General features: G+C 40.8%; 3 protein-coding genes across 3 annotated transcripts; all 3 read right to left on the reverse strand.

Moving 5' to 3' along the window:
- Positions 1-1,957: 1,957 nt before the first annotated feature.
- LOC309326876 (vomeronasal type-2 receptor 26-like) lies at positions 1,958-6,534 on the reverse strand (the record flags this gene model as incomplete). The annotated part of the gene is made up of 4 exons (XM_081835908.1): positions 5,680-6,534; positions 4,931-5,158; positions 4,296-4,422; positions 1,958-2,859 (listed from the first exon to the last, which is right to left on the reverse strand). The coding sequence occupies exons 1-4, from the start codon at positions 6,514-6,516 to the stop codon at positions 1,958-1,960; spliced, it is 2,094 nt and encodes a 697-aa protein (XP_081692034.1). The 5' UTR covers positions 6,517-6,534.
- Positions 6,535-13,115: 6,581 nt separating this feature from the next.
- On the reverse strand, positions 13,116-18,897 carry LOC309326655 (vomeronasal type-2 receptor 26-like). The gene is made up of 5 exons (XM_081835539.1): positions 18,531-18,897; positions 16,505-17,365; positions 15,793-16,020; positions 14,751-14,877; positions 13,116-14,056 (listed from the first exon to the last, which is right to left on the reverse strand). Exons 1-5 carry the CDS (start codon positions 18,657-18,659, stop codon positions 13,155-13,157), a joined length of 2,247 nt encoding a protein of 748 aa, XP_081691665.1. The 5' UTR covers positions 18,660-18,897; the 3' UTR covers positions 13,116-13,154.
- Positions 18,898-22,417: 3,520 nt separating this feature from the next.
- LOC309326877 (olfactory receptor 4K14-like) lies at positions 22,418-23,356 on the reverse strand (the record flags this gene model as incomplete). Its single annotated transcript, XM_081835909.1, has 1 exon — positions 22,418-23,356. The coding sequence occupies one exon, from the start codon at positions 23,354-23,356 to the stop codon at positions 22,418-22,420; it is 939 nt and encodes a 312-aa protein (XP_081692035.1).
- Between the last annotated feature and the right edge of the window lie 403 nt (positions 23,357-23,759).

Here is a 23,759-nt window from a genome sequence, read left to right on the forward strand (position 1 = left end):
TTTCCAAGGACCAGAGGGCAGAATTCATTTACATTTTCTTATCTAGGACTCTGAATTTCTCCAACGAGACATGATTCAGAAAAAAAATCTTTGGGGGGAGGGGAACCCAATTCAATGGGGCATATGTTATCTCACAGTACATTGATAAACTATGGAGCTCACTGACACAGGAAACAATGGTGGGGACAGTGCATTTGCAGTTGGGTATGGCTTGAAGGTTTCCTACAGGTATCTGGTTGGTCAGCGAGAGTACAGGCTGCTGGGCTGAAATATTGGGAAATATTGGAACAAGAAGGAGACAGATTAAAGCTGCAGAGTTTTGAAAAACTAAAAAACAAAGTACGGGATTGGCTACATTACTATCAAATAATAGAAGCTTATAATTTGGATAATAAAACTGGTTTTCAGGTGGAGAAATCAAAATTGGAAACAGAATTGTTAGATCCTAAAACTAAGAACTTGTCAAGAATGTATAACTTGCTGTTGAAATGGAATACCCAGGATGAAACGGTGAAATCTGCTATGATAAAATGGGCACAAGATGTTGGACATAACATTATGATAGCTGACTGGGAACAGTTATGGACCACAGGTATGAAATTCACGGCATGTAATGCCTTAAGAGAGAATATAATGAAAATGATATACAGGTGGTACATAACACCAGTCAAGCTTGCAAAAATCTATCATTTGCCCGATAATAAATGTTGGAAATGTAAAGAGACTGAAGGTACATTCTTTCACCTTTGGTGGACGTGCCCAAGGATTAAGACCTTCTGGGAGATGATCTATAATGAAATGAAAAAGGAATTAAATATACCTTTCAGAAGAAACCAGAGGCCTTTCTCCTGAGCATGGTCAGCCAATTGGTGCTAAAGAAGGACAGAACTTTTTTTATGTATGCAACAACAGCAGCAAGAATAGTTATCGCAAAGTATTGGAAGACACAAGATTTACCCACCCGGGAAGAATGCCAGATGAAAGTGATGGACTATATGGAACTGGCGGAAATGACTGGCAGAATCCGTGACCAAGGTGAAGAGTTGGTGGAAGAAGATTGAAAAAAATTTAAAGCTTATCTACAGAAACATTGTAAAATTAAGGAATGTTAGAAGGATGTTGGAATGAAGTAATGTGATTTTAGCAGAAATGATATAAAGGATTAGGTAAAAATTGATTTTTTAATTGGTGAAAGATGAGAATGTAAAATTACGGTATATTAAGATAAATTATTAGGATAAAAACAAAGCTGGAAAGGATTTGCTGAAATATCTAATTGAACTAGAATACAAAAAAGGGATGTGTGAGGAGGTAAAGGAAATAAGCAAAGGAAAGAAAGTTATGTAAAAGTTTGAGCTGTTTTTCTTTTTCTAACTGTATTTTTTTTTCTTTTTTGTTGTTTCTAATTTTCATTTTGTAATCTTTAAAACTTGAATAAATATTATTTTTTAAAAAAAGAGAGAGTACAGGCTGCTGGACCACATGGGCCATTGGCCTGCTTCAAGAGGATCATCTTCCATTTATACGTTCTTGGGTATGGATAGGTTGATGGTGAAATATGACTGTTAGCAGTACAAAACAATACTTCATAAATGAGTACTCGTATATTAAATGGCCTGCAATTGTACAGTTTCACAGATCCTATTATGCTGAAAGCTGTAAGACAAGTTTCATTATTCAGAATTAAGGACAGATAAAGATTTACTCACATATATTTTGACAAGAATTGCTCTGAGTCTTCTTGTCAGCACATGCTACAAGACAATGTTGTATGTGTAAATGTATGGTTGTTTTCTTCAAAGCAAATAAGTCAATTTTACAAATGAATTTTAAACTATGGGAATTTGGACTCTAGAAAAAATTATAAAAGGCAGCAGCTGAACTTATATTTCCAAATATTCTACTGTACACACAGAGAAAAGCACAAAAGACAGCAAAGGGCAGGTTTAATATTTTTTTAAATTTTCTTCCTTATTAGCTGTTCTCTATTGTTCAGCTCAGGCCTCAGAATAATTATATAACATTTGGGGGAAAAGATGCAACCCAACAACCCACCACCGGAGGCTAAGATGGAGAAGATTTCCACAGCTACCATGTATTTTCCTTTGGTGCTCAGGTAGGAAGGAATAAAGGACAGCCAAACACTGCAGAAGACCAACATGCTGAAAGTGATAAACTTCGCTTCATTGAAACTGTCTGGTAACTTCCTGGCAAGGAAAGCCACAGCAAAACTTACAGTTGCCAGGCAGCTCATGTAGATGAGGACACAGTAAAACATGGCCACAGACCCTTCATTACATTCTAGTATAATTTCTTCTGTCATTGAGTACATGTCCACATCTGGGTATGGGGGAGAGGTTGCCAGCCACACAGTACATATGCCTGCTTGAACAATGGAGCAGGAAAGGAGAATGGAGTGGCCTAGTCCTTTGCCCACCCATTTCCTCATCCTGGATTCTGGTTTTGTAGCCATGAAGGCCAAAACCACCATGAAGGTTTTTGCCAGGACACAAGAGACAGCAGTTGAGAAGATGATGCCAAAAGCTGGTTGCCGGAGGAGGCATGTCACCTTCTCAGGTCGGCCAATGAAGAGCAATGCACACAGGAAACAGAGCAGGAGAGAGATGAGCAGAGCGTAGGTGAGGTTTTGGTTGTTTGCAATGACAATGGGTGTGTCGTGGTGCTTCAAAAATATACCTAGTACCAGAACTGTGATCAGGGAAAGGGAAAGAGAGAAGCAGGCTAAACTGATGCCCAAAGGTTCTTCATAAGACAAGAAGGTTATATCCTTCGGTAGACATGCGTCATGGTTCTTGCTTGGATAGTGTTTGTCTGAGCATTTATTACAGTCATTCATATCTGGGGGGAAATAAATATATTAGGTCATACTTTTCAGCTTGCTGAAATGTTTATTTTCTGTCTGAGAAGAAAAGAGCCCTGTTTAATTCAAAGCACATGTTTTGTACTGTCTGATGCTCTGTAATGTGGTGTTGTTGCAATCTAAGCTTTGTGTATCTGGTGGATATGCCAATAAACCACATGAGACCGTGAGGGGAAAAGTAGTCCAAAATGTTTAATGCTGCACAGAAGGTTCAGCTGGGGATAACTCCCTAAAACAGCTAAATGTCATAGAAAAAGTTCCAAACAGGTTTTTTCGTTTGGCACAAATTCCACACATTCCATTAAGTTTAATTCCCTATCCAAACAAAATGCTTTGTTTCCCTCACCCCATTTCCTCCTAATGCACTTTGTTGCCTCCTTATGATTGGTCCAAATCACAGTTTAAACAAAGGAGTTTCCTCATGGTCTGCTAAAATTTTATTTCAGGATTAGATTTCACCTCAGTATTGTATTTCACTCCTATTACCAAGAATAGTCTGACCACAGTCCGAGCATACTCAGTATGTCAAAACCTTATATGGTATGATTCTCTGAACAGTGGTACCTTGGGTTACAGATGCTTCAGGTTACAGACGCTTCAGGTTACAGACTCCGCTAACCCAGAAATAGTACCTCAGGATAAGAACTTTGCTTCAGAATGAGAACAGAAAATGTGTGGTGGCAGCACGGCAGCAGCGGGAGGCCCCATTAGGTATAGTGGTACCTCAGGTTAAGAAAAGTTTCAGGTTAAGAACGGACCTCCAGAACAAATTAAGTTCTTAACCCTAGGTACCACTATATTTAATTACCACAGTATTCTTGAATTTAATTGGTTCAGAGCTATGTGGTCCTGTAAGTGCCACAGCAAGTGCCGTTGCCATCTGAATGTTTATTCACACTAGTCTGGGTGCAGCCTGTGTAAGTCAGAAGGAGTGGCAAGGCCCCCTCTAGATATGCTCAGGACGCAAGGTATAAATGTGCAAAGAGAAAGGCATGCTTGGCAAATCCACATCATGATCAACTCTGATCCGGAAACCAATGTCCCCACTGTGGAAGGACGTGTGGATCCAGAATTGGCTTCCACAGTCACTTACAGACTCATTGTTAAAACCGTGCTTATGGAAGACAATCTTATGAGTGGCTATGAGTGATCGAAGAAGCAGAAGCAGAAGCAGAAGCAGAAGCAGAAGCAGAAGCAGAAGCAGAAGCAGAAGAAGAAGTGCTTTGAACGATGTACCATCCAATTACTCTCAATGCATGGTCATTCTCATTTGATTGGCATATTTAAACTATCTGAAAGGCAATGATCAGAAAGAGGCAGGATCACAGACACAATAGATTATCGCTTTTGAAAAGAAAATTCAGCCCTCCTTACAATATCTTGCAATTATTAGTGCTGTGTCTATTTCTCCTACCATCCTGGATTGCAATCTTCCCCTCTGCACATGGGATGCAATTGTAGCAGCAAGGTGGCTCTCCCTCCTTCACTTTCTTGCTGGATCCCGGAAGACATCTCTCAGTACAGAGAGAAAGAGGCTGAGTCTAATCCATAAACGAAAGAACAGAAGGATCAGCAAGAGAACAATGAGTTTGGAAATCTTCATGTTCCTGGGTCCCTCTCTATGTTACTAAGCTGAGTCAGCCTTTCAGCAATATGTAGAATGGCAAACTTTTTTAGTAATGGCAATGTTTGAAGTGATGTCATACTCCCTCTATTGTCCTGGGATGTGTCGGTGTTGTTCCCCACCTGTTAGCCAGAAAAGTGAGATCTTGGGGCTTATCTATCCTCTTTTCTTCAGTTAAAAATCAGTATTTTATCATTGTTAAGAAATATTTATAAAATATTCATAAATAAAATAAAATATTTGCCTTTATTCCTTGAGTGACTTCTAGCAGTAAGCTTTTGGCTCTCAATGTGGTACTTGGATGCTTTGGTCATATTCTGCACAGTGACATGTATTTTAAGAGACAATGAGTAGACATGCAGGTGAATATTCATTGCTTATGCAAGACTGAATCACCTTGGAATTATATAACAATTTGGCCTTACCTGATTAAACCAACTGTTCCATGTTATGGCATCTTCATCAAGGATGAATGATTGGTCTGGAGAAGCCTGTGGATCTATCCTCCCAACACTCACTCTTTGCAAACTTTGGTTGTTGAATATAATCCAATTGACAATATTCAAGCTAGATACCACCTCGCCATGCTGGTTGATGAAGACCACATCTCCAGCCGTATTGTTAAATGAGATACTTCTCAGAAAGTGATGGAGCTAGATTGAAAACAGAAAAAGCACGTTTGTAAAAGGCTGCAGTTCTAATACATGGCTAAGGTATCTTTATCCTGTGGGCAGGACCTACAGCAAGTGGTGGGTGGTGATACAGTCAACTGTGAGTGGAGTCAGGTCCAGGGATGGAGAGACCACCAATTTTCTCTCTCCCACATCCCTCTCCCTCCCTTTCCCCATTTTAACAACCTTTCTTTATCTCCCCAGCCCCACACCTCTTTTCCTCTGTCCCTGTTCATCTCAGGAGACACCACAGTGGTGTGCAACCACCTGCTCTGCGGGAGGATTTTGTGTATGTCGGATAGAGAGAATGCTGAACATCTCTCTCGACCATTACTGATGCTTCTTATCTGTGAATGCAGTAACATATCAGTGGTCTCCAAACTTCTCCCATGGAAGTGATTTTCCTTGTCTGAGATGAATGAGCAACTTGACAACATTTTGGAAACTCATACCTTGTGGGGGAATAACAGGCCTCTTCCAGTTGAGGATGTTTAGCCTATTACCTGCCAAAACTGTGCATTCGGATTCTTCCCTCTCCGTCCATATGCCATTCCTCTGTGCCTGAGTCTGGATGTGAACATCGCATGTAAAGCATGGGCCATGGCATATACAGCATTGTAGATACTGTAACTGTGGCCTGTCATGCTCATTTCAAAAAATGATCCAGGAAGGCTCTCCAGCTTCTCTTCTCCAGTGCAAATATTCCCCTCCACCTTGTCTGCAGTCATATCTGGGAACACACATTCAAAAGCCTGTTGCCAGAAGTCCCTGATAAAACCATCCCCATCTGTGCTGGAAGGGTTTCTGTGCACAACATACTGATGAAATCCTGGTGGGTTTCTGAAGTGAATTTCAAAAGATATAGCACCATTGAATATTCCTGAATCCCAGTTCCTTTGAATGACTAATGAAGTGAACTCAACCTGGGCTGTTATTATCCATACTTTACTTTTTATATTGTATGTCATGTCATCATGCACTGATAGGTATGGAAGCCATCTCAAAGTTGCCATGGAATAAGATTCTCCATAGGCAACTATTATATTAGCTGTGCTGCTAAAAATTTTATGACTTATACTTGCCCCCTGTTGTAGCATGCCATTTATTTCAGAAATAAAACTTAAAGTGGGGATTCTTTCCAGGAATGCAAAGCAGACACCACTCTTGGTAAATATTGGAGAGATGGTTTGCACAAATCTTTCTCCGTTGTCATTGTCCGTTGCAATGACTCCTATCCACGTCCACCTGAAATGCAGAAGCAAAGAGAGAATTCCCTCATACTGAAGGGCTTCTGAGGCTGCCATCTGGTAGAAGGGAAGCCCTGGGCTTTTATCATTCATCACTGGAGCAGAGCCATAAATGAGCTAAAAAGTAAATGGAAGAATAGAAGAGACAACGTAGATTCCTTTCACAGTATTCATATACATTAGGATGTGAACCCTGTTAGTCAAATATGCCCTTTGCCAACATTTCAGGATTTTGTGCATCTCCCTCAGTTATACAAAACACATGTAGATGGGCTGAAAACTGGGATCATCTCCCATTTGTGGTTTGGAAACCTTGCTTTGATGAATGGAGAGGGAACTGTCTCTGTTTTTTTTATTATTATCATGAATCTTTATATGAATGCCCCAAACAACAGATTCCTTAGATATTATCCGGCTTCGTCAGAATTGCAATTTGGGTTTGATGCACATTTCTTCTCTGGAGCTTCGTCTTTCTTCTTCATGCTGCACATGCCCCATCAGGCAGCAAAGCTGTGCGGATTCTTCTCAGACTTTATTTATGAACATTTATTTTACTTGTGAATCAGCTGCTAAATACTATGACTGTTCTCCTGTGGAACTGGATTCTATCTGCAATTTCCCATAACCTCTCTGTGTCTTTCATTATATTGGGTATGCTAAAGTGGAATATTTATTGTACTGGCGCCTACCTGTAATTTATTTTTAGCTGTAAGCAATTCCCCTACTTCCTCAGCAGCTTATTTGACATGCCCTCCTCACTATTTTTTCCACTGGTGCCTAAAGTCTTATTTCTTTTATCCAGTAAGCAATTCCCCCCCTTTACTCAGCAGCTCAATTCAGATACCCTCCTAAGTAAGCAGAAAATGATGCATAACCAAAAACTGCTGCTGAGAGAGAAGCCCACTCTCCCATCAGTGGCCTTTGGTATATACTGTAAGTGATCTAAATGTGTGTGTAAGACAGGGGAGAATTACATTTTCCCCCGGGTTTTGCAACCTTCCCCTTTATTCTGGTTTGTCTGTCTGTTTGTTTGTTTGCTTATATTACAATTATGTACCACCTTTATTTTCCAAGGATCTCAAGGTGGTGTACATAGTTCTCCTTCCAATTTCCTCTTCACCCAGAACTGAGGCTGAGGAACCTGCCTCTTCCTCTATGCAAGCTAATAGAGATATTGTACATAGGTGTCCTACCTGTGGAATCTTATAGATATCCAAAACAGTGGCCACATAAAAGGAGATTTCAGAATCCAGTCCCCCAATGACCCCAGTCAGATTATTTTCAACATCACATATATAGTTAGGGACACGTTTCTTCACCATGGATAAAAGCAGCAGTGTTGCGAGATATGTGCTCCTTGCACTGATATAGCTGTCATATAAGTGAAAGCCCAAGGTGATATTGGGTAAGATGTGAGGGTCTTTGTTGATCTCCTTGACTGCAAATGCCAGGGCCACAATGAGCTGGTAACCCTTAGGCACCACCCTAGAATGAGAGTTGCAAACTCTATCAGCAGGAACTTCAATAGATGTATCCTTTTACACACCAACACAGTAATCATACTGAGTTCAGTGGGGTTAACTCTAAGTCCGTTCTACTATTGAATAGCACTTATCAATAGAATGTTCTCTCTGATGTTTAGTTGAAATCTCCTCTCTTGTAACTTGAAGAAGCTAATTTGTGTCCTAACCTCCGGAGCAAGAGAAAACAAGTGTGTTCCATCTTCCTGGTGACAGCCCTTGAGATATTTGAAAATGGCTATCATTCCTCCTCTCATTCTCATCATAGCTATACATACCAAACTCCCTTATCTGTTCCTCATAAGACTTGACTTGGTTTCTAGACCATCTTTGTTGCCCTCCTCTGCACATGTTCCAGTTTGCCAATATCCTTCTTAAATTGTGGTGATCAGAACTGGACACAGTACTCCAGGTGACCAAGGCAAAATAGAGAGGTACTATTACTTCCTTTGATCAGGACACTATACTTCTATTGTTGCAGATCCCTTGAACCTTTCCACATGTACTACTGGCAAGCCAAGTGTCCCTCATCTTAGATTTGTGCATTTGTCCCTTTTGGAATTCTAGTGTTACTTTTGTCCCAGTTTTCCAATATTTTAAGGTTAATAGTATCTAGAGCAGGGGTTGCCAATGTGGGGCCCTTGGGATGTCTTCCCTTACACGTATGAGGTCTTTTTCTGACACTTAAAAAGTCTCTGGTCTATCTCCTCAGTGACCTCAATTTCATGAGTCAGTGATGGTCGTTGGAATTCACTGAATTCTATACTTCATAATAAGTAATAATGAAAGCATAAGGACATTGAGCTTCAGAACAGGTTTTTTAAAAAATCATTCTTACTAACACTGTATTTCAGATAAGGTCTATCAAAATTAGCTGATCAAATGGCTCACCCAGATACATAAATATTCATATATTTCAATACATTTATATTCATTTCTCTATCCAGAAATGGGAATCTCTCCTATATTCTCTTAATTCACAAGACATTGGTCCCAATTTTTTGCACTAGCATAAGTCCCATTCATATCTAAAGTGGATTCTCCCAGGTAAAAGGGTAAATGTTTGCTGCCTCACTCATTATTCTGAGGCTGCAACTCTAGGTTTGATCATTCCATGTATGTAATAAATAAGTGGCTTAGTTCTTACGCAAGCTCTTCAGGCAGTGCTGGTGGGGGTTCCTCAGTGAATGTTGCTGGAGAGGAGAAGAAGCCACCATGAGAAACAATGCCACCAATGAGGAACTCTCCTGGCTGATGATATGTGTGAAGTGGATGGTGTGGACCTTGGAGCCTGCATTTTGCTATGTGTGCCTGACATACATTGTAAGAAATCAGTTCCAGTAGCAAGAACACTGAAACCAAAATCCTTAATACAAGGGCAACTGTTTTTTTTATGTAGAAACTATGGTTTTTCTGGCAATACCAGAATAGGTTTCTCCAAGATAAAAATTGTCTCATTTAAATGGTAGATTAATTTCCTGAGAGGACACAATACAGAAGTATCCAAAATCAGACTTGCTGATCCCGGACAGTATTTAAATAATTCTGGTTAAGTTGTAGTATCCTTTGTGTTATGTTGCCAGTGGCCAGAGAAAATAGACAGGGATTTTTGAGGAGCAGCATCTTAATTATAGCCCTTTTAATAACCAAGCAGGAGTGTAGTTGTTCATCCACTGCTCAGGATTCCCTGTGGAATTGCAGAAGAAAATTGCTGAAGAAAACATTCAGAACTGTTATTTCAATTTCCCTTTCATTAGATAATAATAGACCAGTGGTGTATGGGTGAAATTAGACGTTAGAAGCTCATAATAGAAGACCTTGTAGCCAATGGAGACTCCAAAATGTAGCATGGTGTAGTCAGCATCTTGGAATTTGGCTGAGTGGATCTGGATTCACATCAGCCATGTGGCATGACTGGAATGGCTGCTCATTGCTGTTCTGGGGGATGACAGTTGTGTCCCCTTCCTCTCAGCCTCCTACCCCTGTGCCTTGGGAATCCATGTTTGCCCAAACCCTCAAGGGCAAATGCCCCTGTGGATTCTGTGATGCCCCGTGGAGTAGTTGAGTTGGTGCCCCAGGCCCTCCTTTTATAGAACCTTGTGAAAAGTCTCTCTTGATTCTTTCAGCCTCTGTGTGCTAGAATCTTTGGGAGAAAGAGTATTCTTGAAATCTCTCAGACCCCACAGTTCATCCAGACACAGCTGAGGGTGGTGAGGATTCCCAAAATTGCTGAACCTGACGTTTCAGCCTTTTCGTAGGTTTTAATTCAGTGTCCACCTTCATTCAGTGATGCTGATATCTCTGACTTCTTCTGTAAACATGCATTTTATTTTTTAAATACCGTATGTATTCTGCTTCACTTCGGCTAGGGCAGGGGTTGGGGATGTGTGGCACTCCAGATGTTGAGGGATTCCAAAACCAACCAACCCCAGCCAATATGGAAAATGATCAGCAATGATGACGGCTGTAGTCTAGCAATATCTGGAGGACTATAGGCTTCATATCCCTGCTCTACGGGGATTGAAAGCAGACAACAACCAAACAAATAATATGTTTTACTATTTTTTTATATACGTATACTGTATGCTGTAAGCTGTCCATAGTGGCTGGGAAAATCCAGCCAGATGCTTCGGCTATAAATAATAAACTTATTACTATTATTATTATTATTATTATTATTATTATTATGAGCCCTACGTTTTCCATTCCTGTCTCTACTTGAATACCTGGATTTTCTTCAAGGGGAGCACAATCTTACACACACTCATTAATAAGTATTGTTAGCTTGCTGTAAATTAATATAGATGTCTACTCAGAAATACGTTTTTTAAGGTTTAATGGGGCTTACTCCCAGATAAGTGAGTACCAGTTGGCAACCTTGGCTTTGGTTTAAGGTTGAAATTGGGAGAAAGCAATGGCTTTGTGCCATTAAGAGCTGTATGGAAGGAATAAAATCAGAGGTTAAGCCTGGCATCTAGAAAGCTGAGGTCCATTATGGGCATACACACACATCCTGAAGTTTCTCTGTCCTCTTTGATTCCACTTTCAATCTAATTAATCTCTGGTTTTGTTGCATTCTCTATTCAGCATCGTTAGATCTAATCACTTTTATCTGCTCATCAAACATTTGCTGAAGTATGCCAACAGTCAGTGGAATGTCCAATAATATACGCGACATACTGGATCTTTTTGGTCTTATTAAGAATTCAGTCTCATTACATCTCCCGTCTTTACCTTAAGATCTCCATAGCATCATCTCTTATCAGATTAAACACATTCCATTCCCAAGGAGGAAATATGAAGTGGCATAGTTACTTGTGTTTTCTTGGCAGCTCACACCAAATGTAAATTTCCATTGTCACATGGAGAAAACACTTTCAGTTCTCTCAGTTGTACATTATAATCATCTCAGAGAGGCTTTTCCATACACCATACCACCAGGGTTACTATGTGGTTTGGCGGGAAAATGTTGATTCCATCACTCTTAAGTTGATTAACCCTGTTAGGATTCCCAGGAGCAGGTCCTGGTTTCACAACGTCAATAGAGATGGGACTCTTCATCTCAAGGTCATGGGTTCTAGCCCCACATTGGGCAAAGGATTCCTGCTTTGCAGGCCATTGGGCTACAAATCCTCTGGGGTATTTTCCAGCTCCACAATTCTGTGATTCTTGGAGTCCCAACATAGAAAACAGCTTTTTCAGAGCACCAGATGTTAACCCCCTGTTTACAAATTTCTCCAGAGTGGATTTGATAGCAAAGATTTATGGCTGGCTATCATCAATCACCATGTAACAATCACTGTTGGCAGACTGCCACCAAAGCTGTTTGGTCTGCCATGTTTCTCGCTTAGAAGCCCACCATTGCTAAGGAGATTGATGTGCACACTTTCAACGTCACCTGCTGCTTCTCAGGCTGATTAGCTGCCAACCCACCTTCTTGTATGTTTTAATAAATGGAATAATTTGGTGAGCACACACATAGACACACACAGATGTTCCTGCAATTTGGTAGTGTTATTAGTCTCTAGAGGGTTTACCATGTCTTCAAATTCCAATTCCATGAACCTATGTGAAAAATTTGCCAATTTGGTCTCTCAATTCATGTCAAAGAGATTTCTGAAGATTTGATTTGGATTCAGGGTTCTAAATGAAATCTAGACCACACTGATTCTGTCTGAAAGAAGAGTGAAGGATTTGAATCACCAAATCAGGCTCTAAATTGAATGGTGAGGTGTGCGAGGGAAAGGGCCTGCACATATCTGGTGATTCCCCCTCCCCCTCCCCAATCCAGGGACAGATATGTATTATGAATAGTGTGTTCTGATCCATCCCGTGTGTTGGTGAAATAAAACTTTTCAGTTGTGGCTTCCCATCTGTTGAATGCTTTGCCCAGTGAGGTCTGCTTGATTCTTTGTTGCCATCTTTTCCAAGGACCAAGGCAAAATTCTTCCACATTTTCTTATCTTGTTCTCTTAATTTCTCCAAGGAGACCTGATTCTGATAAAATCTTGGTGGGGGGAAACCTAATTCAACGGGGAGTATATTAGCTTACAGTACATTGATTAACTATGGAACTCACTGCCACAGGAAACAGTGGTTAGAATGGAACATTTGCTCTTGGGTACTGCTTGTAGGTTTCCCACATGCATCTGGTTGGTCAGTGTGAGTACAGGCTGCTGGGCGAGATGGGCCATTGGCCTGATTCAAGAAGATCCTCCTACATGTCTATAACTGAAGAGAATCAGACCTTGAAGTAGAGCACGTGGGGGCCACATAAACTTTATAATTGGGTATGTAATTGAATTGTATTTGAATAGGTATTGCTATTTGGTATTCATATAATACAGTGTGTATTGGAGTTTTGTAATAGAAAATGAATAAAAAAATTGAACAAAAAAAGAAAGATTTAAGGCCAGATACAGATTTGCTTACATGCATATATCGACAAGAATTGCTCTGAGTCTTCTTCTCAACACATGCTACTACAGAATAATGTATGAATGTATATTTTGACAAGAATTGCTCTGAGTCTTCTTCTCAACACATGCTACAACAGAATAATGTATGTGTAAAGGGATCATTGTTTTCCTTAAAGCAAATAAGTCAATTTTACAAATGAATTTTCAGCTATGAAAATTTGGAGTCTAGAAAAAATTATATTCTGTACAGAGAAAAGCACAAAATACAGCAAAGGACAGGTTTATTATTTCTTTAATTTTTCTTCCTTATTAGCTGTTCTCTATTGTTCAGCTCAGGCCTCATAACGATTATGTAACATTTTGGGGAAAAGATGCAACCCAGCAACCCACCACCGGAGGCTAAGATGGAGAAGATCTCCACAGCTACCATGTATTTTCCCTTGGTGCTCAGGTAGGAAGGAATAAAGGACAGCCAAACACTGCAGAAGACCAACATGCTGAAAGTGATAAACTTGGCTTCGTTGAAACTGTCTGGTAACTTCCTGGCGAAGAAAGCCACAGCAAAACTTAAAGTTGCCAGGCAGCTCATGTAGATGAGGACACAGTAAAACATTGTCACAGACCCTTCATTACATTCTAGTATCATTTCTTCAGTCATTGAGTGCATGTCCACATCTGGGTATGGGGGAGAGGTTGCCAGCCACACAGTACATATGCCTGCTTGAACTATGGAGCAGGAAAGGAGAATGGAGTGGCCTAGTCCTTTCCCCACCCATTTCCTCATCCTGGATTCTGGTTTTGTAGCCATGAAGGCCAAAACCACCGTGAAGGTTTTTGCTAGGACGCAAGAAACAGCGGTTGAGAAGATGATGCCAAAAGCTGTTTGTCGGAAGAGGCATGTCAGCTTCTCAGGTCGGCCAATGAAAAGCAATGCACACAGGAAGCAGAGCAGGAGAGAGATGAGGAGAGTGTAAGTGAGGTTTCGGTTGTTTGCAATGACAATGGGTGTGTCATGGTGTTTCATAAATGTACCTAGTACCAGAGCTGTGATCAGGGAAAGGAAAAGAGAGAAGCAGGCTAAACTGATGCCCAAAGGTTCTTCATAAGACAAGAAGCTGATATCCTTCGGTAGACATGCATCCCGGTTTCTGCTTGGATAGTCTTTGTCTGGGCATTTATGGCAGTTATTCATATCTGGGGGGAAATAAAGAAATTAGCTCATATCATGTCAACTTTCTGAAATGTTTACTTTCTGTCTGGGAAGAAAAGAGCTCTCTTTAAATCAAAACACATATCTAGTACTGTCTGGTGCTCTGAAAAGTGGTATTACTGATTTTAATTGGTTCAGAGCTATGTAGTTCCAGAGCCAGGGCCATTGACATCTGAATGATGCAGCCTGTGTAAGTCAGAAGGAGTGACAAGGCCCCCTCTAGATATGATTTGAACCACATACGATCCAATTACTCTCAATGCATAGTCATTGTCATTTGATTGGCATATTTAAACTACAGTGGTATCTCAGGTTAAGTACTTAATTCGTTCCTGAGGTCCGTTCTTAACCTGAAACTGTTCTTAATCTGAAGCACCACTTTAGCTAATGGGGCCTCCTGCTGCTGCCACGCTGCCAGAGCCCAATTTCTGTTCTTATCCTGAAGCAAAGTTCTTAACCTGAAACACTATTTCTGGGTTAGCGAAGTGTGTAACCTGACTTGTATGTAACCTGAAGCGTATGTAACCTGAGGTACCACTGAAAATCAATGATCACAAAGAGGCAGGATAATGCATACAGTAGATTATCCATTTTGAAACATAAACTCAGCTATCCTTACAACACCTTTCAATTATTACTGCTGAGTCTGGATCTATTTAATCTATTTATTTCTCTTACCATCCTGGTTTGCAATCTTCCCCTCTGCACATGGGATGCAATCGTAGCAGCAAGGGGGCTGTCCCTCCTTCACTTTCTTGCTGGATCCTGGAAGACATCTCTCAGTACAAACAGAAAGAGGCCGAGTCTATACCATAAATGAAAAACCAGAAGGTAACTCTTTTTAAAACTTTAAGAAGATAACTCATTTTTAAAGACTAATGTATCCATTCCTAATGCCCAGGCACGTGCTCTTTACACCTTTCTTCTCAGCTCTCTCCTTCACTCTCTCAATCTTCACCACTTCTCCTGCTTCCACTTATGAACTTAGAAGACTAGCGGTCTCCTGCACCTGCTGCTGTCAGTTACCAGTTTCTTCCTCTGGTATTATTATACCTCCCTTTCCCAACCAGCTCATTCCTCCACCTTTTAGCAAGAAAGGTGAAATCTTGGGGGTTATCTATTAATGCATCCTCTTTAACTCAGTATAAAATCAGTATTTTGTAAATGTAAAGATATCCTAATTCTTATGTTTATATTAATATAGATTTCTATTTTTACTTAAAATTCACATTGCAGTCTTCCAGAGGAAAGGAAAACCCATTAGATACTCCAACTAACCACTTATGTGCACTCTCTGATGTAAGATTGCTTCAAGATCAAACAGATCATCCACTTCATAGTTTCCTGGTCTTTCATCACGTACAACCTCTTGTGCAGGCGAAATAAATGCAAAGGCCATGATTGGTTGGGAAAAAACCCTGCACTCCTATCTCCAGGCCTTTTCATAGAAAAACTGGTATTTGACCTAGATCAAAGCACCCATATTCACATGAAGGCGCTCTATGTTCTGTTTTGTATCATCCTTAATAAAATACTTTCCTTTACTCCTGTAGTGGCTTCTAGCAGCAAGCTTTTGGCTCTTAATATAGTACTTGGATGCATTTGCCATGTTCTACATAGTAACTTGCAGTTTAAAAGACAGTGAGTAGACATGCAGGTGAATGATCACTGCTTATGCAAGACTGAATCACCTTGGAATTATATAACAATTTGGCCTTACCTGATTAAACCAACTGTGCCATGTTATGGCATCTTCATCAAGGATGAATGATTGGCCTTGAGGAGCCTGTGGATTTATCCTCCCAACTCTCACTCTGTGCAAACTTTGGTTGGAGAATATAATGCAATTGACAATATCCAAGCTACATGCTGCCTCTCCATTCTGGTTTATGAAGACCACATCTCCTGCAGTATTGTTAAATGAGATACTTCTCAGAAAGTGATGGAGCTAGATTGAATACAGAAGAGGCAATTGTTTGGAAAAGACTGCAGTTCTAATACAAGACTGAGGTATCTTTTTTCCTGTGGAGAGGACCTAGAGCAAGAGGTGGGTGGTGATACAGTCAACTGTGAGTAGAGTCAGGTCCAAGGATGGAGAGACCACCAATTTTCTCTCTTCCACATCCCTTTCTTTATCTCCCCTGCCCCACACCACTTTCCCTCTGTCCCTCTTCATCTCAGGAGACACAATAGTGGTGTGTGACCACCGGCTCTGAGGGAGGATTTGGTGTATATGGGATAGAGAGAATGCTGAACATCTCTCTCGGCCATGACTACTGCTTGTTATCTGTGAATCCAGTGGCATCTCAGTGACCTCCCAACTTCTGTCATACAAAACCTTTTTTGTCTGAGAGCAATGAGCAACATTTGGAAACCTATACTTTATCAGAGAATAACAGGTCTCTTCCAGATGAGGATGTTCAGCCTATTACCTGCCAAAACCGTAGATTCTGATTCTTCCCTCTCCCTCTGTACGCCATTCCTCTGTGCCTGAGTCTGGATGCCAACATGGCATGTAAAGCATGGGCCATGGCGTAGACAGCATTGTGGATGCTGTAACTGTGGCCTGTCATGCTCATTTCAAAAAATGATCCAGGAAGGCTCTCCAGCTTCTCTTCTCCAGTGCAAATATTCCCCTCCACCTTGTCTGTGGTCATATCTGGGAATACACATTCAAAGGCCTGTTGCCAGAAGTCCCTGATAAAACCATCCCCATGTGTGCTGGAAGGGTTTCTGTGCAGAACATACTGATAAAATCCTGGTGGGTTTCTAAAGTGAATTTCAAAGGCTATATAACCATTGAATACTCTTGAATCCCAGTTCCTTTGAAAGACAAATGAAGCAAACTCAATCTGGGCAGTTGTTATCCATACTTTGCTTTTTATATTGTTTATCATGTCATCCTGTTCTGATAGGTATGGAAGCCATCTAAAAGTTGCCATGGAATAAGATTCTCCATTTGCCACCATAACATTAGCTTTGCTGCTAAGAATTTTATGGTTTATAATTGCCCCCTGTTGTAGCATGCCATTAATTTCAGAAATAAAACTAAAATCAGGGATTCTTTCTAGGAATGCAAAACACACACCACTCTTGGTAAACATTGGGAAAATGGTTTGCACAAATCTTTCTCCGTTTTCATTGTCCATTGCAATGACTCCAATCCATGTCCACCTGAAATGCAGAAGCAAAGAGAGAATTCCCTCATACTGAAGGGCTTCCGAGGCTGCCATCTGGTAGAAGGGAAGCCCTGGGCTTTTATCATTCATCACTGGAGCAGAGCCATAAATGAGCTAAAAAGTAAATAGAAGAATAGAAGAGACAAAGTAGATTCCTTTCACAGTATTCATATACATTATGTGCTGAACCCTGTTAGTCAAATATGCCCTTTGCCAACGTTTCAAGGTTTGTTTGCCTCTCTCTCAGTTTTACAAAAGACACACATGCAGATGGGCTGAAACCTGGGATCATCTCCCTTTTCTCATTTTAAACCTTTGACTTGATGACCTTTCACAGGGGACTTTGACTGCTTTAGTTTTGGAAAATTTGTTAACACTTTGATGACTGGAGCAGGGCATTGTGTCTATTTTACTTTTTAAAAAACCAAACATTTTTTGAGTTTTTGCAAAATTTGGCAAGGTCTTGTATAATGCATAAAACTGAATGGGGAACATACCATTCCCCAAGCAGCAGATTACCTAGACATTATCTGACTTTGTCAAAATTGCAAGTTGGATCAGATACATATTTCTTCTCTGGTGCTCCTTTCTTCTTCATGATGCACATGCCCCATCACACAGCAAAACTCTGCTGATTCTTCTCAGACTTTATTTATGAACATTTATTTCACTTGTAACTCAGCTGCTTTTTATTATTACTGTTTTTCTGCAGAACTGAATTGTATCTTCAATTTTCCATAACTTCTTTGTTTTTGGTGCAATAAAGAATAATAATAATGGTACTGGAACCTACCTGTCAGTTGTTTTAGCTATAAGCAATTTCCCCCCTCTTCCCCAGCAGCTTTTTTGAGATGCCCTGACCACTAATTTTACTACTGGCACCCACCTGTCAGCTTTTATCCTGTAAGCAATTTCCCCTTTACCCCACTTATTCAATTCAAATACCCTCCTAACTAAGCAGAAAGTACTACATAACCAAAAAGCAGCTGGTGAGGGAGAAGCCCACTTCCCCATCACTGGCCTTTGGGATAACAGTGTTTTAGATGTGTGTGTAAGACGGGGAGGGGGGGATGTGACCTTTTTTTTCTGGTATTGCACATTTCCCCTTATTGATGTTTGGTTGTTTATATTATAATTATGTACCGCCTTTATTTTCTAAAGATCTCAAGGTGGTGTACATGGTTGTCCTTCCAATTTCATCTTCACCCGGAATTGATTCCGAGGAACCTGCCTCTTCCTCTATGCAAGCTAATAAAGTTATTGTACATGAGTGTCCTACCTGTGGAATCTTAAAGATATCCAAAACAGTGGCCACATAAAAGGAAATTTCGGAATCAAGTCCTCCAATGACCCCAGTCAGATTATTTTCAACATCACATATATAGTTAGGGACAAATTTCTTCACCATGGATAAAAGCAGCAGTGTGGTTAGATATGTGCTCCTTGCATTGTTATAGCTGTCATATAAGTGGAAGCCCAAGGTGATATTGGGTAAGATGTGAGGGTCTTTGTTGATCTCCTTGACTGCAAATGCCAAGGCCACGATGTGCTGGTAAATCTTAGGCACCACCCTAGAATGAGAGTTGCAAACTGTATCAACAGGAACTTCAGCAGATCTATCATTTTACATAACAGCACAGCAATTAATTATATTGTGTTCATTCGGATTAACTCACAGTCCATTCTACTATTCAACAGCTCTTATCAATGAAAACTTCTTCCTGATGTTTAGTTGAAATCTCCTCTCTTGTAACTTGAAGAAGCTAATTTGAGTTCTAACCTCCAGAGCAAGAGAAAACAAGTGTGTTCCTGGTGACAGCCCTTGAGATATATGAAAATGTCTATCATTCCTCCCTCATTCTCATCATAGCTAAACATACCAAACTCCATTATCTGTTCCTCATAAGACTTGACTTGGTTTCCAGACCATCTTTGTTGCCCTCCTCGGCACATGTTCCCGTTTGCCAATATCCTTCTTAAATTGTGGTGATCAGAACTGGACACAGTACTCCAGGCGACCAAGGCAGAACAGAGTGTACTATTACTTACTTTAATCAGGACACTATACTTCTGTTGATGCAGATCCATTGAGTTTTTTGTCATGTACTACTGGCAAGTCAATTGTTCATCATCTTAGATTGCATTTGTCCCTATTGAAATTCATGTTGTTACTTTTGTACCAATCTTTTAAGGTTAATAGTATCTAGAGTAGGGGTTGCTAATGTGGGGCCCATGGGACGACTTCCCTTACATGTCTGAGGTCTTTTTCTGACACTTACAAAGTCTATGGTCTCTCTGGTCTCTCCCTGCAGTGACTTTCATGAGTCAGTGATAGTCGTTGGAATTCACTAAATTCTATACTTCATAATAAGCACCTTTCAGTGCTGAAACAAACCTTAGTCCAATTTCAGAAAATAAAAGCATAAGGATATTCAGCTTCAGAACAGGTTTTTCAAAAATACATTCTTACTAATACTCTAGTTCAGATAAGGTCTATAAAAATTAGCTGATCAAATGGTTCTCCCAGACACATAAACATTCATACATTTCAAAACATTTATATTTATTTTTCCTATTGAGAAATGGGAGCTTCTTCAGTATTCTCTTAATTCCCAAGACATTCTTATAGATTTTTACATCAGCCTATGTCCCACTGATTTGCAAAGTTGTTATTCTTAGGTAAATGGGTAGAGGTTTGCAGCCTTAGTCATTACTCTCAGGCTGTGACTCTAGGTTTGATCGTTTCTCTGCTGTAATAGAAGAGTGGCTTAGTTCTTACACGAGCTCTTCAGGCAGTGCTGGTGGGGGTTCCTCAGTGAATGCTGCTGGAGAGGAGATGAAGGCACCATGGAAAACAATGCCACCAATGATGAAATCTCCTGGCTGATGATACGTGTGAAGTGGATTGTGTGGACCTTGGAGCATGCATTTTTCTATATGAGCCTCACATACATTATAAGAAATCAGTTCCAGCAGCAAGAACACTAAAACCACCATTCTCACTAAAAAAACAACTCTTTGTTCTACACGGAACCCATGATTTCTCTAGCAATATTATAATTGACTTCTCCAGGATAAAATTGTATCATTTGAATGGTAGTAACGTTTCCTGAGACGATGCAATCTGGGAGTATGAATGATCAGACTTGTGGATCCCACACCCTATTTAAATTATTCTGGTTAATTTTGGTATCTTTTATGTTACTTCTGCAAGTGGCCACTGAAAGTCCACAGGGTTTTTTGAGAAGCAGCAGATTTAATTATAGCCCTGTTAATAACCAAGCTGGAATTCAGTTATTTATTCAATGCTTGTGAACCCCTGTGGAATTGCAGAAGAAAATGTGTTTGTGACAGATTCAGAACTGTTGTGTTTAATTCCCTTTCAGCAGATAATAAGGGACCAGTGGTGTATTGGTGAATTTTTAAGTTTGAAGTTCAGAATAGAAGACCTCGTAAAAAATGGAGACTTCAAAATGTAGTACGGTGTTTTCAGCATCTTGGAATTTGGTTGGGTGGACCTGGATCCACATCAGCCATGTGGCATGAGTATAATGGCTGCTCACCATTTTCCCACTGGTTGACAGTTTCATAACCTCACTCTCAGCCTCCTTCCCTGATGGCCTAGGCACACACATATGCTGGCCTTTGGAGGGGAATTCTTCTTGGCCGGTGGATCTCAAAAGGGAGGGGTCTTTCCAACCCAAAAGGCACCATAAATGGCCCAGTCAGTGGTGCCTCCTGGAGTGCAATGCCTTGCTGGCTGTGGCTATTGGCTGCTGTCTCGTCTGGCCTGGCAGTGACGCTTAAAAGGGCATTTGCAGGAGGCTCTTGCAGTACGGCTGGGTGAAGAGCGATACCCTCCCACCCTCCTTTATTATTTCCACTCTCAATTTGGGTCAATTAATTATCATGCTTGTAAAATGTATTTTCCTTTTCAGGTCATGATCTAACATAGCTTTTCTCCCTAAGCGTCATTCCATCTAACGACTTCATTTTTTTTGTACCTGCTGACCTTGTCATGGTTGATAAAGGTTGCCGTATTCGGATCTTGGAAGGAATTTGCTTGTAGACAAATTGTCTTGCCTGGAGTTTTAGGCTCCCTAATAGCAAAACATCAAAACCTTTGGTGGTTAAACCATTGGGTAGAATCTCAGTCTTCAAGCACTGGGTGAAGTAGTGCATCACCCAGTACCAAACCAGCAATGTATTCTGGGTACCCCATTAGCTCTACCTGTACCCAAAATTGCCTTGAGTCCTGGCTGTTCACCCCAGGTTGAGGGTGGTGGAACTGTGCAAAGCCCTCATATTTGTGCCATTTTCTGCCCCCATTACCCAAATTACTTCACCAGCCACTGGTGCCTAAAGCTCTGTACAAACTGGGACCCAGAAACCTGAAAGATTGTCTAATGTTGTTTTAAACTGTATTTAATAGGGTGAAGGATGAATGAATAATACTGGCAATTGCAGGTTTAGGGAACCTGTGGCTCTTTAGACAGAACACTCTCCCTGAATATGGAGAGGCAATTGTTTTTGAATAAAGGGAGAATGATATTATAGCATAACACACACATATTCTAAAAATGAAATCTGTGCACAACAATCAAAGTTTGATTTGTAATATTTTTGTGTAATTTCATATATTAAAAAAGGAGATGATGTGTCCTCCACCCCCAACTGAGAATAGAAATTGAATCCTGATGGGTGCTGCTTGCATAGGAGCAACCTGGAACCAGCAGGATCAAACCCTGCCCTAACCAACTGCTGAGCAGAGGTTTCTGCAGGGAACATGGTGGTGAAATAGACCCTGACAGCCTTCCCACCCACCACTCAACCATTCAAAACTCTGGATCACTCCACGTGGCCCATCTCTAAATGGGACAATCTGTGCTTGTCTTCACTTGACTTGTTCCAAGCTTTGCATGATCCAGTTTGGACTGGTCTTCATCCAAACCGCTGACAATCCCTTGTGACAGCAAAGTCTATTGTTCAAGAATGTGCAATATTTCAACTCCATTGGATCAGCCTGGGTTATACAATCAGGAGACGGGGAAAATTTCTCCTCATTAACTTTTTCCACCACGTATAAATGCAAATTAAATAACTGACCATTTGCTATTATTCTGTGACAGCCATAATCAGCTGCTAGAGGTGGCCGCCTCATGTTGTCTAATGTTGGGGACGTCCCTGAGTGGAAACCTGCCCAGAAAGCCTTGCTGAAAGGCTTCTAATGGCAGCCTTTATCTCCTTGTTCTTCAAAGCATAGATGGTTGGGTTTAGCAAGGGGGTGACACAGGTATAGAAGACAGAAAGCACTTTATCAATCATGAACCGGGCTGATGGACGCAGGTAAATAAACAAACAGGGCCCAAAGTACATGGTGACCACAATGAGGTGAGAGGTGCATGTGGACGCAGCCTTGGTGGTCCCTTCAGAGGGACCCCTGGAGTGGATTGTGTAGAGGATGAATCCATATGAGATGAGCAGGCCAATAAAAGAAACTAGTGACAAAATTCCACTATTGGTGACCATCATGACCTCCAAGGGATTTGTGTCAATGCAAGCCAACTTGATGACCAATGGGAGGTCACAGAAGAAACTGTCCACTTGATTGGGCCCACAGAAAGGCACATTAATAATGAAACCCAATTGCACAGTGCCATGGAGGAGCCCACCAGCCCATGAAGCAAGGAGAAGTGCCATGCAATGAGGCCGGCTCATAAGTGAGGCATAACGGAGGGGATGGGAAATGGCCACATACCGGTCAATTGCCATGGCTACCAGCAGGAGCATCTCACTTCCTACAAACACATGGAGAAAGAAGATTTGTGCCATGCAGCCCTGGAAGGAGATGATCTGATGTTGGGCAACGAAATCCAAGAGATATCTTGGGATGGCAAAGGAGGACAGGCAGAGGTCCAGGAATGCCAAGTGACCCAGCAGAAAGAACATGGGTGAATCTGAGAGACGGTGATCCCAGAAAATGGCTGAGAAAATGAGAGTGTTGCTGAAGACAATGGCCATGTAGAGGAGGAGGAGGAAGACAAATAAGAAGAGTTGGATTGCCCAGGATTCAGAAAGGCCAAGCAAGACAAACTCACTCACCATTGTCCGATTTACATCCAGCATTCTTTTTTTTGCATATCACTGTGAATATTGGAAAGGGAGAAAGGAGACAGTAATGAGATGCTTCCATCACAGTCTTTGGTGAAATCAGCAAAAAGTGCATCTTTGTGTTATCTGCCATTATGCTTTTTTATTATTCGTTTTTATTTGATATTCTTTTGTTAGACAGTTACATATTCCAATCCATACTTTGACATATATTAAATATAAAATAAATCCAAACAATATCCACATTTCGTCACCCGTGACATCCCACCACCTCATTGCAGCTTCTTCTTGACTAGGTCCTGAGACTCCAGTGAATTATACATTGCTCATAGGAACGCCTGAAGGTGACTTATACGGAGCAAAGCCATTGCTCCAACTAGCTCACTAATGTTTGCAG

The sequence above is a fragment of the Podarcis erhardii genome (assembly GCF_964252035.2).
Source record: "Podarcis erhardii genome assembly, chromosome: 13".
Lineage (NCBI taxonomy): Eukaryota > Metazoa > Chordata > Lepidosauria > Squamata > Lacertidae > Podarcis > Podarcis erhardii.